The 15,320-nt window shown below is 43.1% G+C and overlaps 1 protein-coding gene across 1 annotated transcript in view; it reads right to left on the reverse strand.

Annotated features, from left to right (window-relative positions):
* The window catches only part of MCF2L2 (MCF.2 cell line derived transforming sequence-like 2), a 283,600-nt gene extending 270,626 nt beyond the window's left edge, over window positions 1–12,974 (reverse strand). The window contains exon 1 of the mRNA XM_061637410.1: window positions 12,899–12,974. Within this exon, the coding sequence (XP_061493394.1) occupies window positions 12,899–12,959 (61 nt within the window). The 5' untranslated portion in view covers window positions 12,960–12,974. The remainder of the gene's footprint in view (window positions 1–12,898) is intronic.
* Between the last annotated feature and the right edge of the window lie 2,346 nt (window positions 12,975–15,320).

The raw sequence follows: 15,320 nt of genomic DNA on the forward strand, positions 1-15,320 counted from the left end.
GAGATGGGATTTGGATCAAACAATCTATAATGGGGCAGGAGGGCCACAGTCCATTCTGGGGAACATCCAGGGGCCACATGACAGTGGAGGGTGGGGCCCAGAGGCAAAAGTGGATACAGCAATGAATGTTACAGCAGGTTGGTTTCTACACACACCCAGTGCCAGATTTCGGAATAAGCCATGTAGGCCATGGCTTAGGGCCTCATATTATGAGGGACCTCTAAATACGTTGGAGATAACTAAAACGTTTTACTACCATTGAAATCGCTTTGGCTTAAATAACCTTCCCACTAAAAACCACCACAAAATTCTGTACCTCAGCTTCCACATCCCAATCCACACCCTATCCCATCAACTTTTTAAAGGATTGCTCACAAGTTGATTCTGTGATGGCATTTGTTGTGTTAGTATATTTATTTGTTAAAAATTTGTATTATGTATGATTTATTTGTATTATGGCTTTATTGTGTACTTTTTATAATACTTCTTGTGGTTTTTCCTTTTTTGTACACCGCTTAGAGATATTTTTATATATTAAGCGGTATAGAAATAGTCTAAATAATAAATAAATAAACTTCCCTCCCAGGGTTGCTGGACTACTTGTATCGCCTACAGGTTGACAACTTCACCTCAGTCCTCAAGAGGAGACAATGGGAGCTAGCCTGCCAACACATTCTAAAGTCCTCTTCCACACCTGACATCATTTCTACTCATTCCCTCCTTGCCGCTTTCCCACCACTTTTTTCCTCTTTATTTTTTTTTATAGTATGGGGCCTCTGAATCTTACCATGGCTTATGGCCTCAGCCTGACATAATCCGGCCCTGCACACACCCCTCTCAGTCCTCCATCCAAGCAAGGAAGAACCTTTATCAGAGTTCAAGAACATAATAAGAGCCTGCTGGATCAGGCCAAAGGGCCATCTAGTCCAGCATCCTGTTCTCACAAGAGTCAGCCATGGGAAGAGGCAACAGCACTCTCCCCCAGGCAAAAACACTCAAGAAGGGTGCAAAGCCACAGAAAGATGTGGCCTGGGAAGAGGGGGTGTGCCTGGGGAGACTCTCTAGGGCCAGAGAGGCATTTCGCTTCCATCCCTGCCCTATAACGTAGTCAGTGGTACCACCCAACCCTTCTCCCTAGTGGAAACAAGCTATAAATTACAGCAGTCAGCCTCGCCTGCTCTGTTGCAAGGTCCAGCAACTCCACCATTGAAGGCCCAGCTGTGGTGAAAGATGCACTGCAGAGGTGTTAAAACAAAAGGAAGCAAAAACTGCCAGGCGGTTATTGATGGTGGTTGCTATTTCTGCTTACCTCACCCACCAAGGGAGAAAGATCTGCATGCTGCTGGCAGGTGAATCTGGATATTGCTGCTACAGGGGACGGAGAGGTTACAAGCGCAGCTTAATTCTGCAAAGCGCTGGTTGGGTGAAGGCAGTTGGGGAAAACATGACCCAGTTTGCATCTATGGGCAGAAGCTGATCTAATGACAGGGTGGTTTTTTTTTAATCACAAGGAAAATCCTCTGCCTGTAATGCTGAATCTGGATCAGTGTTTCATCTGATCAGCCTCCTAACACAGAGCTTCAGCTTCTATTCAGTTGGCGTGGCAGAGCTGGCCCAAGACATTTGCTGCCTGAGGCAAAATGGCAAATGATGATCACCCCCACCACCAAGTGAAGGCGTGTAGTATCAGGGGTCTGGCCAAGTTATTTTTGGCACCTGAGACAGAAAAATCCCACGAGCATCTCTCACTGGGAGTAAAAATACAGTAATAATAAATTATGTAACTATAATAATTTGCTACCCTGGGTGGCTGCCTCACTCTGCCTAATGGTCGCGCCGGCCCTGATGTGTGGGGAAGGAGGAGGAAAGGAAGGATCATTCTTCCAACTAAAGCTTTGGAGGAGAGGTTTATCTTGCCATTTTCTCTTATCTGCCTATGTTGAATACTCAAATACGGGGAAGACTTTCACTGGCACTATTGTTAACTGAACCTACCTCAGAAATATTATTAATCTGAGAACAATAACACAATTTTAAGTTTGAAAGAGATCCATGTTGTATGTCAGCCTTCCAAAGGGTTGCAGTAGTGTTGCAAAATCACTACAGTAGGGATGAAGATACCTTTTTTGGCCCGGTGGGTCAGATCACCACTAGGGGCCAACTTTGACAGGTGGGCAGGGCAACCACCAATCATTCATCTGATGTCTCAAGCGCCTGTCAAAGTCCCTTGTGCAGTGCTCAACAGTTAGCTGCCTGTTGGGTGACTAGAAACCACAGTGAAGGGCTTTGCCAACCCTATTCTTGGCAAAACCCCAAGCTTAAGGCTGCCAAAGCCGATTTCTGCATTGATCGGCTGCACGACTGAGCTCCCCATGGGGAACTCAGTTGCACAGTTGCCCCACACCTGATGTCACATACGATGTGGACATGGCTTAGGGGAAACAGCCTCACATGCTAAACTGGGATCTGGGCCAGGCTGGAGGTTTTCCACCCCTGAACTAAGTGTGGAAAAGACTACAGTGTGTGCAATCCAATCACAGCGTAAAAAAACAAACAATCCAAAACAGTGACCTCCAAAACTCCTTTTAGGTAATACAATTACAGATGTTCCAATATGTACGAAAGCCATGCAGGGGTAGCCAACATGGTGCCCCCGAGATGTTGCAGACAACAACTCCCATAATACTGGTGGGGTTGGGAGTTGTAGTGCAAACCAACTGGAGGGCACCATGTTGGCTACAAATGGTGCTCCGTAACTGAACTGCATATGCACTCCAGTAGGATGCCTGTCAATTACACATTTCAGTCTATGCTGTGGAGCTGGTGCAAGAGGCAGTACTTTTATCCCAGGGATCAGAATCTCTGGGACAAGTCCCACCTCCTCACACCAGACCGTCCAACAGAACTCCTGATGTGACCTAGGGCCAGCATGTAGTGCGTTTTGCTACCCCTGCCAGCAACCATTCATATGGATCATGGTCAGGGACTATTATAAATACTTTTAATCATCATCATTATCTGCCCTTCTCCTGGAAGTCCCAAGGCAGAATAAATTTAGGCCAAAAGACATTTAGTTGTGTTACTTACATTTATTGTTTATGTTATTTAAAATTTGGAATGTTATTGGTAGTAGCAGCAGCAACAACAACAACAACAACAACAGTTGTACTGAATGTATCTTTATATAGTATGTATCATTTTTGCTGAGATGTAAACAACTTTGAGATTTCTTGAAAAAGCGGTATACAAGTTAAATAAATACATACATATTAAACAATAAGATTAAAACAGCGTAAAACAAAATAGTTACATTTAAACCACCAGCAGCAGTCACATAAATTCAAATGCCGGATATACTTCACCCCACTCCATAAGACTGTGCAAAGAGGTGCACCTTCATTCTGTCATGGCCTCAGATCACAGATTGGGTTCTAAAATGTGGTAAAGAGTGGGAAACAGATCTGGTGAACAGTGCCACAGAGGTGCTGGACCCCTCATGGCGAATGCAGCACCTATTCCGGCTCTTATTCATGGAGCTTCCCATCATTCCCTTGAAAGGTAAGCCACTTACCTTTACTCCCTGGTAAAACAAGATCAGCACAGCACATCTCTTGTTTCTGTTATATGGGCTGACTGCAGGTGTTGCTACCACTCACCATATGCTCAGAGGCACATGTTACCAAATTCTTCCAAGCTACACAGCAAGTGGATTGGACTGTGAAAGACCAACCCAAACTGCGTTTGCATTTTGACCAATTTGTAGAGCAGTACAATATCTCAGAGAGGACGTCAGGTCTCCTGCTCCCCTGATGCATTCACTATAGCTGCCCAATTTCCCTGCTTTTTAAAGTGTGATAGAAATATCTGTTCGCCATAGGTACATTCTTAAACCGTAAGGTTTTTTGCCTATTAGTGAATTATACATAGGGTTCTCAGGCAGTCCTCACATCCAAGCACTGACCTGCTTCACTTCAGAAAGGCAACTTCATCATGTGCCTTCAGACCACCCCTTGAGACCCTATGAAAAAAAGGAGCCTTGTATTTTCTGTGACTGTTAAAAACAGAGAGCTCTTTCCCATTTGAGAGATTTAAACTCCACAATAGCTGGATCCATTTGCCCATCACTGGGCACTGGCAAATGGCCAACCTTGCTGGTGCTAGCCATGGAGCCATGACTGTACATGGCTTCATTTGCTGCTGTCCCTCTGTTCTGTTCAGGGTTTGCTTTGCTGTGCTAATCCATGCCAGCTGTGGAATTGGTTTTGGCTTAGCTCATACTTTTGTGCGAAGAAAACTGCTCTGGTCACTTTTTCCAAATCTAACCACTTTACAGGGAAAGAGTTTTCCAATGTCTGAGTTTGTGTGTGTGTGAGAAAATTATTTTTCTATCCAGAAAGAAGCAAAAACACTAGCAGTGCAATTCTACACGTGTTTACTCAGAATGCACATTTTCACATTCACCTCAACTCTCATTTGCCAGACATGAACCAGTTCTGCCCAATCTGTGACAAAGCCAAGCACAGCCCTCCAGCTGTATACGGTGGCCCCAAAGAGTCTAAGTTACACTGCAGTTCTGAGTTAACACGCTCAAATCGCCAATGCCAGGAAAACAGGAATTGCATCATAACGGTGAGGGACCAGTGCGACACCCCGTTTGCGTCCATAGAGTATCATGGACAATGGCAGTTTCCAATTCAGTTTTGGAGACTCAGGCAGTGTGTGTATGCGTCACTCTGGCTGTCACACACCCTAAAGAATCCTGGGAACCGTAGTTTTCCCCTCAAGGAGCTAAAAGTCCCAGCACCCTCAACAAACTACATTTTGCAGGGTTCTTTGGGGCAAATAATATACTATGAGTGTGCTTTGCGTATGCACCTCCTAACTCTTTTCTAGAGCCACTCTATGCATAGGAACAGGGGAAGACAGGTTGTCAAGACTCTTGTAGGCCACAAACAAAGCTGTGGGACTGAATGTGGGTTGGCAGGTCATAAATTGTGCAGGACTGCTAAAGGCCAATTGAGCATACAGCCCTCAGGGGTTAGGAAGTCAGCCATCATCAGTAGTGTAGTGGCAAATTCAGAAATGCAGGGTCCCTTCATGATAGTCACAGCCATGCTCCCACCTTTTGCTGCTGAGTTGTGAATGAGATCCTTGTTAATATTCCTAGGAGCTAATAAGCATGAAAGAGGAGAATGTTAGCTGCTGAGAATTCTCAGTGGCTGTCTCACACCCTTTTACTTTGATTGGCTCCAATCAGCAGGAAAGGGCAAGGAAGCATGTTAGAAGACTCTTCTCAGTGGCTAACACACTCCCTTTTCATGCTGATAAGCTCATAAGATTCTGGAGACATAGAGCCCCTGGTGGGACACTGCCCCCCCCACGAGACCCCAGACCACCACATCCCTGGCCATCATCACTGCACTAAACGCTGGTAAAGCGCTGATCTACACATTCAGAGAAAAGCACATGGTAAGGCTCACTTGTTATGAGTGCACAATTTCAGAATGCAGGTGGAGAATCATATGACAACATATTCCTCCTTGTCAAAAACTCCCTGGCTGTAGAAAGTAAGCATGTTTGGGGGGGAAGGGTTCAAATCTTTCTCTCTTTTTTCTTTCTTTAGTTTACACAAGTGGGAATTTTCGTTATTTTTGCATTATTTTGGAACGGCTGAATGTTTACTATATTGCAGCACAATCACTCATCTCATTGGGGAAAACAGTGCTTCCTCCGCAACATAACAAGTATCACATTTGTTTTAAGCTGTTTTTAATATTTTATTTTATATTGTTGTGACCCGCCCTGGTGAAGGGGGGGATAAATTGAATTACTATTAGTATTACTACTAATAATACTAATAATACTAATAATAATAGTATTACCCACCCAGGTCCCAGGGTGGGTTACAACAATCTAAAATTCAACATTAAAAACAGTTAAATCAGAGTCACATTTCTTAGGTGTCAAAGGCCTGAAACCACAGGGAGCCACTTCCAGTCAGTGTAGACAGTACTGAGCGAGATGGAACAAGGGGTCTGATTCAGCTGAAAATGGTTTTCTATGTTCTATGCATCTTCGGCATACTGCAAAAGCTGTGTAATGAAGGTGCCAGACACTTTCTGTGGAGAGGGAATTCTACAACATAGGGCTGCCCCAAGAGGGCCCCCTCTGCTGATCTTAACACCCACAAGGGTCTGTAGAGAAGGAGGCAGTCTCTCAGATAGTTGTGTATGTAAAACACATTTTGCAAGCGTTCAGAAGATTTCTGCCTCTGTTCATTATCTGTAAGAACTGACATGAGAGCCAATGCCATCTGCCTCACTTAAAGGGATTATTTAACGTTTCATATTCAAAAAGTGTTTTTGTTGAATGGGCTAGAAGAAAATATAACTCCAGCTATGCCATTATTAATGCATAATATCTGCCTGCCATAGCAAAATCCTGTACTGAACTCTTTCACATTACTGAGGGGGAAAGGAAATAAATTAGCTTACCATCTTGCCAGAGAATCATTGCAGTGAAAGAATGCCGACAACCTCTAAGAAATCCCTTGTTGAAATATAGGATATGACACAGTTTCAACGCCAATTTTCCTCCCTACCTTCTGTTAATCTGTTTTATCTATATACACTCATAGCCTAAGCTGCAAAATATTTATAAAACAAATTACAAATAATTGTTACATGCATTTCCATAAAAGGGATGTGTAGATTCCTAAAACCTAGGAGCAAGGAAAATATTTGGCGATGTTCCCATAGAAAGATTTATTTTACAGTGATCTCGGAAAGACTCCAGCCATCTGTTTGTTTATTCATTCATTTATTTTATTAAATTTATATCCTGCCCTTTCTCCTAGGAGCCTAGATATGTTTAATACTGTCTCAAAGCTCAATCATGTGTAGTTAGTAGATAAATCCCATACAATTCAAATGGGTTTACTACTGCTGATTAGGATCATTGCTACACATGCGATCAGGTAACACAGGTCATCTGCTTATTCAATCTGATTCTCTTTATTACCAGAACATAAATGAAGCCCTGCACTGTGCATTCTGAGCAGCCAGGAAGCAACCCCAAATCCTAATGCTGGTTGCTTTAATCCTATTACATTGGCATTAAAACCATTCAAAGCAAACAGCACGATGTTATGCCCATTAATACCCTAAAAGCCCACCACCACTACAGATTGCATTGCAAAGATGAGGTGATGCCCTCTTGGGAATCAGGTGACTCCATTCTTTCTCCATAAAGCATCCTCTATAAAGAAAGCAAGTTGGTAGCTACAGTAGTACAAATCAGGAGAGAGACAGGAGGTGGGTGTGGCAGTGGGGGGGTGGGGAACGAGGAGACAAACAGCAGGGCTGGTTTTCTTTTGGAAGCATGTTCCAAAATATCTTCTCTCTCACTCACAGACACACCAAGCAGCTGGCTGCAGCACCTTTTAGAAGTTCCGCAAACGGAAGCCGAGCATTATTTATTTTGCACACAAAAAAGCCCACCTGTTAGCTTGAAGAGATCCAGCTCCCTTCCCTGCAGTTTTTTCCAAGCGGCCACCATTGTTTCAATGCAAAAGGTCCATCTAAACAAAAACCAGTTTAAAAGAACTGCCTCTAGACAGCCTTTCATGCAGTCTCTGGCAAGTCCTGCCCTGTTTTGTCTGGCTGGCTGGCTGGCAGGCGTGTGTGTCGCTGCTGGTGTGAGGCAGAGGAAAGAGGCAGCTTTTGTGGGGAGGGCTGGCCTCTCATTCCTCTCTCTTTAAGAGGGATGTGCGAGCATACTACTGCCACTCGATTCCAAGGGGGAATCCCTTGATTTTCGCTTAGCAACTGAGTAAAACCCATAACTGGAAGAAGTGGGAAGCACGATGCAATGCAGGGAGCCAACAGCTGTCAATGTGGGACTCCAGCACAACACTTGACACTCATTTGCCTTAACCCTTCATCTGAGCACATGAACCTGAACACTATAGAACACACCAAGCCACTGAACATAAAGGGGGGGGCATGAGGGAAGAGGAAAGTAGGGTTGCTGGGAGGGGTGGGCAGGGAATAAGGGATTGTACAATTTTATTGTACTAATGTGAAAATCCTAATAAACTCTACATAAAAGCACTGACTCTCACAAGGGGGCATCCTCTCAAGAGGGCAGGGCCGCATTATGACATTCGTGGGCCGTAGGCACTTTTGCCTTTGTGGGCCCCTCCCACCATAATAATAAAATGTAAATGTACTGCCTGCAAGTCGATTCCGACTTATGGCGACAGGGTTTTCATGAGGCTGAGAGGCAGTGACTGGCCCAAGGCCACCCAGTGAGCTCCATGGCTATGTGGGGATTCGAACCCTGGTCTCCCAGGTCGTAGTCCAACACCTTAACCACTACGCCACACTGGCTCTCTACCATAGTAATATCAATATTAAAAATTATTTTTGATATAACTTTAAATACTTCAACATTTTATTTTTTTTCTGTTTTAGGCAAAATTTAATTGATTTTTGTGGGCCCTAAACATTTTATTTTTTTCTGATGTGAGAAAAATTAAAAGATTTTCTTCGACCCTAAAAGTTCATTTTTTCCCTTCTGATTTTAAAACAAATTAAAACATTTCCATGGGCGCCTAAAATTATTGTGGGCCCTAGGCACTGTGCCTACTGTGCCTAATGGATAAGTCGGCCCTGCAAGAGGGCTGGATGTTCCACATGCTTTAAGCATTGTGGCATAGTGCTTAAGATGGTGGCTTCCCAAACGTCTGATAGGCACATATCCTTTCTGAATTAACATTTATTTATGTACATTTATTTAGCAACATTTATATATAATTTTAAAAATATATAGCGGGGTGAGTAGGCCTTGTCCTGTATACATTGCCGAATGAGCATTTTATGTATTTTCTATTGTTCATTGTTTACTTTTTCCTGGTTTTAAAGGGATTTATGAGTCAATTTTGTCTTGTCAAGTCGCTTTGAAACTTGACAAATAATGTAAACAAATGTGAATGTAACAAATAATGATAACAACCTCTGAGGGATTTAAATAATTAAAAATAGTAATAATAGCAGACTTTTAAAAGGCAGACATAATAAAACGATCAAAATACAAATGAAAGCAAGAGTTTAAAAAACAAATATACGAAAAACAAATATACGAAAAACAAATGTTGGGAACTGTAGTTTGTGAAGGGTGGTGAGAGTTATTAGGAGACCCCTGTTCCCCTCACAGAGCTACAATTCCCAGAGTTCCCTAGGAAGAGGGTGAATCATTCTGGGAATTGTAGCTTTGTGTGGGGAATAGAGGTATCCTAACAACTCATTCTTATTACTGCTACTTCGTTTATATGCCATCTTTCTTCCATGGAGCTCAAGGTGGCATACAGCTTTGTTCTCCCCCTCTGGATTTCATCCGCACAACAACCCAGTGAGGCAGGTCAGGCTGAGAGGCAGAGAATGGCCAAGGTCATCCAGTAAGCTCCATGGCTAGCTAAGTGGGAATTTGAACTCTGGTCTCCCACGTCCTAGTCCGATGCTCTACTACATCACAGGATTCTTTGGAAGAAGCCATGACTGTTTAAAGTGGTATTATATATACAGCTTTAAATGTAGAGTGCAGATGGGGCCCTAATAGGCTGGGGGTTTGGGGAATAGGTGTTCCTACACTAATCGATTGTTCTACACATTATGTGACACTTTATTTCATGGCTGGCCCGAGACTTTTTGCTACCTGAGACGAATGACAAGATCTCCCCACACACACACATTTTCCACACACAAAAGCTTACTAGCCTAGCAGTTGAATTTTACTTTAGTACAGATAATGGGATTGTGCCCTCTACTGCCCTTCTCCACAGCATCTGAGGACAAAAGTCTAGTTATGGGGGCAGAGCACTACCTACATCTGGGCCACATTCACACTGTAGATTTATTCCACTATTATTCCACTTTAATAGTCATGGCTTCCCCCAAAGAATCCTGGGAAGCGTAGTTTGTGAAGGGTGCTGAGAGTTGTTAGGAGACTCATATTCCCCTCAGAGAGCTACAATTCCCAGAGTTCTCTGGGAAGAGGGACTGACTGTTAAGCCAGTCTGGAAATCGTAGCTCTCTGAGGGAAATAAGAGTCCCCTAACAACTCTCAGCACCTTTCACAAACTATACTTCCCAGGATTCTTTAGGGGAATCCAGGACTATTTAAAGTGGAATAATAGTGAATAAATCTACAGTGTGAATATGGCCGCAGTGTGTCCTCCAATGAAAGAGTATTAGTTATTATTTATTTATTTGATTTATATCCTGCCCTTTCTCCTAGTAGGAGGCCAGGGTGACAAACAAAAGCACTAAAAGCACTTTAAAACATCATAAAAAGACTTTAAAATATATTAAAACACAAGTATGGCCAGCGTGCTCAAGAAAAGAAGGTGGGTGGGGCTGCCTTAACTGTCACCCAGCATTAGCTACCTGAAGTGGTTGCCTCACTCTACCTAATCATACAGCTGGCCCTGCGTCATTCTTACACCCCAAATGGCTTATGTTACATGTAAGAACTATCTGCCTGCAGACAAGTCCACTTCCTGTGTCTCTTAATGAGTCACTACTCCTTATTGATGTTACCCCTAGATTGTAATCTGATTTCTTGTGCTTGATCTCAGCCTTGCTTTCTAAACTCCTGTCACTACTGTTTAGGCCTCTTGTTAAGGCCGCAGTGGGTTCTATTAGGGCACTGTTCTTCAACCTTGGGTCTCCAGATGTTTTCTGACTACTGCTCTCATCGACTGCAGCCAGCTTAGCCAATGGTCAAAGATGATGGGCGTTGTAGTCCAACAACATCTCGGTACTCAAGGTTGAAGAACAGTGTATTAGGACAGTAGTTCCCAACCTGGAGGTCGGGATCCCCAGGGGCCCCCAGAAGTCATCCCAGGGGAGTCACAAAGAACCATGATAATAATTATTTATTAATTTAAAAAATTAATGTGCACCACCAGCCATTAATTGTTTTTTAAATTAATAAATATTTTTTAAATTATGCACCATCAAAATTGTGCACCACCAACTTGTGAGCCTGCACCGCACGTGCATGCAGCCGCTTCTGCCTCACCTTCCTTCCTTCCAGCCGCCACACAGAGAGATAATCAGCACAGCACTCAAGCGAGTGCACCAACAGAGGGGGGCAGCTGGGCTTATTTAAGCTCCAGGTCCTCTCCCCCCCTTTTTTTCAGCAGCAGTGAGGGAAGATCGATCAAGCTGATTGTCTCTGGTTGTAGAGACAGAGGGATTCTGGGAGGGGGCTGCCTGCCAAAAAAGTAATGGCACAGAGTCCCAGAGTGTCCCCCCACAAATACACACCTGGGCACTCATTAAAAATTCACTGTATAGTTAACTTATAGTACAATGTATACATGTCTTCTCAGAAGTAAGCATCTTCATATTTAATGGGGCTTACTCCCAGGTAAATCAAATTGCAGTAATCAGACCAGACTAAGATTCTGTTGAGACTTTCAAGCTGTACAACTTTTTTTGGGGGGGGGGCAGACATGGGGCTTTATAATACAAAGATGCATCATTCTGGTTAAAGGAAGTAAAATATTATGTCTACAATACGATGACTTAGGCTGCAATCCTAACCAGGTCTACTCAGAAATAAACCCTATAGAATTCAATGAAGCAACAGCCATATGAGGTAGGTTAGCCTGAGAGTTAGTGGCTAACCCAAGGCAGTAAGTGAGCAAACAAAATGGCTTGACATCCTCATTACCAGAATGTCCTCAAGCATGCCTTTGGAGTGAATCTCAGGTATTCACTTATAGGAGAAAAAAGGGTGCATTTGGGAATAGATATATAGGCTCCCTAGCTGTGGTGATTCCAACGATCAAAGTTATAGGGAATCAGGAAGCATCTAATTGTTTAATATCCTAAATTCTGTTTCTTGGCCACATTCACATGTGACAGAATGTTAGAAGGTGGTGTGTGAGTGTGTGTATTTTAATAATTGGCATTCCATTAGCTCTTGAAGATGCACCCGTTTAAAGAAGCGTTCCCCTGCTTTCCTGACCGGAACCTCCTTTTGTAATGGGCTTGTTTTATTGCACATCTTAATTGTGGATGTTTATGGTAATGTTTTGATGGAATTGTTTTACTGTGTGTTTATATTTTGTAATTGCCTTTTTATTTGCAAACCACTTAGAAGCCATTTTGAAAACATAAATTTAAATTTTTAAAAAATAAAATAATGAAATAATAATAGAGACAAAATACAGACTTTTTTGTACCTGTACAGTGCTTTACAGCAAACACGATTAACTGATTTCACAACAACCCTGAGAGGTAGAACACTCTTATTTCAATATTACAAATGGAGAGCTGAGGCTGGGAGATAATAGATGGCATTCAGTGCTAGTCCTGCTCAGAGTAGACCCACTGAAGTTAACAGACATAGCTAACTTAGGGTCATTAATTTCAAATGGGTATACTTTGATTGAGTGGGACTTAGATGAATAACAGCCAATGACTAGCCCTAGGCTGTACTACTAATGTCCATCCTTGAGATGGGCATTTAAGGCCAGGCCCTAAAGATCACACAATCTCAAGTCCTTGATCCTAAACATTCTTCCTAAGGAATCCCATTGAACTTACTTCTCAGTAACCTTACTTAAGATCACACATCTTGTATTTTGATTAAACATTTCTAATGGATAATTTCTGGGATGAGCTCAAAACCAAAAGTAAAATAATCTGAAATGCAGAAAAATATATCCACAAAATCAGTATGGACTAGGATCATACGACAACACTCCTTTCTTTTTAAGACTGCAAACCTGAGCACTTTTACTACGGAATAAATCTCAAGGAACTCAGTGGCATTTATGTCTCGGTAAAGGCTTTTGGGGTGATACCATAAACAGACATCAACATACCTGTCCCAGCCATCTTCTCCAGTTTTGTGCACTCCTTCAGGAAATTGTGGTAAGACTTCATTTCTCCTACTGTTATTCGGACGATGGAGAAAGGAGGGTTTTCACACACATGTTTCCTGCATCTCTTGCACCAAGAAGCCATTGAACAAGCCAACATAAAACTGGCTATCAGACATCCACCCCTTTACTCTGCTTCCCTGACAGTTGCTAGTTTTTCCTCAGGCTAGCTTTCAATCCCTGCAGATGACTTATCCAGCTTAAGTTTATTCAAGGTCATTGTAAGATGCAGGAATCTCCCCAATGCCATTAATTGAGACCTTGATAGGCTTATTGACTGCACTTGTTTCCTCTCATTTGTTTTAAATATCAAATTCATCATGTCCTTTCTTATTGATGGAAAGGGGTGGGAAAAACAATCCAGAGTACAACTCCTTCCTTATCATTCATTGATCACTACAGCAAACTGGCAGAGCTTGCAGGAAAGTTCAGGATGCACCTATAAAAATAATTGCTGTGCACCTCAAAAGGGAGACAATTGACTTTAACTTCACATAAGTTCCACATGGAACATGCTTTTTTCCTCTTGATGATGCATCATAGAGCTCTCTCTCTCTTTACCAAGGGCATTTTAGTATTTGTGTTGGCACTGCATTCTATTGCACAATCAAAACAATAAGCCTCCTATAATAAGCAGAAGAATACTTAGTTCATTTGGTGTATATATCAAAGGCAGGTCCCAGGATTCTGTCACATGCTGGTGTGCCACAGGCAGAACTAATGATGGGGATATGCAGATGAAGAGTCAGACTACATAGATAGGAGAACACTTGAGAGGTTGGGGTCACCAACAAGGGTGTAGTGGTCCAGGGGGTCTTAGACCCTTTACTTTTTTGAGAGCAGGGTCCCAGGAGGGTCCCTATGTCTCCAGCGTCCTATGAGCTAATCAGCATGAACGGGGAGTGTGTTGGCCACTGAGAGCCTTCTATCATGCTTCCTTGTCCTTTCCTGCTTACTGGAGCCAATCAGACTGAAAGGAGGTGAGTCAGCTACTGAGAAGACTCTTCACAGTAGCTAACACACTCCCCTTTCATGCTGATCGACTCCTAGGGACTTCTGTTGTTGTGGGAGAAGTTGCACCAGGGAAGAACTGAGGAGTGTGCAGATGACAACTGGGAGCAAGTGAGGGAGCAAGGGGGCATGGCTGTGAGGGGAAGTGACACGGTTATCATGAAGGGACCCTGCACTTCTGAATTTGTCACTACACTACTGGTCACCAAGGCAGGAAGCAAGCTGAATCACCATCACCACCCCTTCTTTCAAGGTAAGTGCCTGCCATTCATTCCTATCGGAAAAAGCAAAGAGCTGGACTTGGGAATGCTTTAGTGGTGAGGGTAAAACCCACCTTCCCATCCACCCCAGAGGTAGGATGGCTCCATCCTTACCAACAAGAACCCAACAGTTATGCAGAGAATACCCATTGAGTCCACACACCTGCCATGTCGACAGACTTTTGGCTAGCTATTTATAACAGCGGTCCAAGCAGGCAGTGTAGGGAGCCTGGCGGGGGACTACGTAGAGACATACATCTGGACCTGAGTGCAGACTCTGAAAGCCTTCCTTGCCAGCATAAGCAAATCTAAAAGAAGGAGGCTTAAGCTGAATCTGCACGGCAGCTTCCCCCATGGATTGATGAACCCTGATGAAGGCAGCAAAATCTAAAGATGGGAAGAGGCATGTGTAGCATGGAGTTTTCCTGCTAAGAGTTGCTCTCTTGGCTCTGCCAATCTCCTGCATGCAGATCCTACCTGACTCTGGTAGATCGCCAGATATTATTTTACTGTTATCAGCCTTACCCCATGCTTTTAATAGCAGCCGGCACAACTGTGGGGGAAAAATAATTGGGGGGGATTTGCAGAATCAGAATGCATTGCAAAGTTTTCTCCGCATACTTGCAAATGCCCCCTTCCATTTGAAAACTGATAGAGGCGTTTAGGAAACATGCATTTATTTTGCTAGTATAGTGCATAGTTCCATCCTTAAGACGAATGAGCTGCTGAACCTGCAGATGCAGGCAAATCTACGTATTATAGAACTAAAGCTTAAAGCACTAAGCCATCATCATGTGAGTCTAATAGAACCGTCCGGTTCGGACTGTGGAAGGCCAAGCCACATGGCGACACATGAAAGGACATGCACACTTCACAACCTTAGTGCAACCTTAGTGTCTAGAAAGAACAAGCAAGGAAGCTTCTGCACTCTTTTTTGTTAGGTTCTGACCTAACAATTTTATGTCATTTTCTAAGGTTATGCTGAACTGGCACCAGGGTGTTTTTTTTAATTTTTATTTTCAGGATTACAGTGTCTCCAAAGAAGAAATGTCTTCAAAAAGAATAAATGTCTCCAAAGTGCTTAAAGATTCACC

Source organism: Rhineura floridana, chromosome 7 (assembly GCF_030035675.1).
Source record: "Rhineura floridana isolate rRhiFlo1 chromosome 7, rRhiFlo1.hap2, whole genome shotgun sequence".
NCBI classification, from domain to species: domain Eukaryota; kingdom Metazoa; phylum Chordata; class Lepidosauria; order Squamata; family Rhineuridae; genus Rhineura; species Rhineura floridana.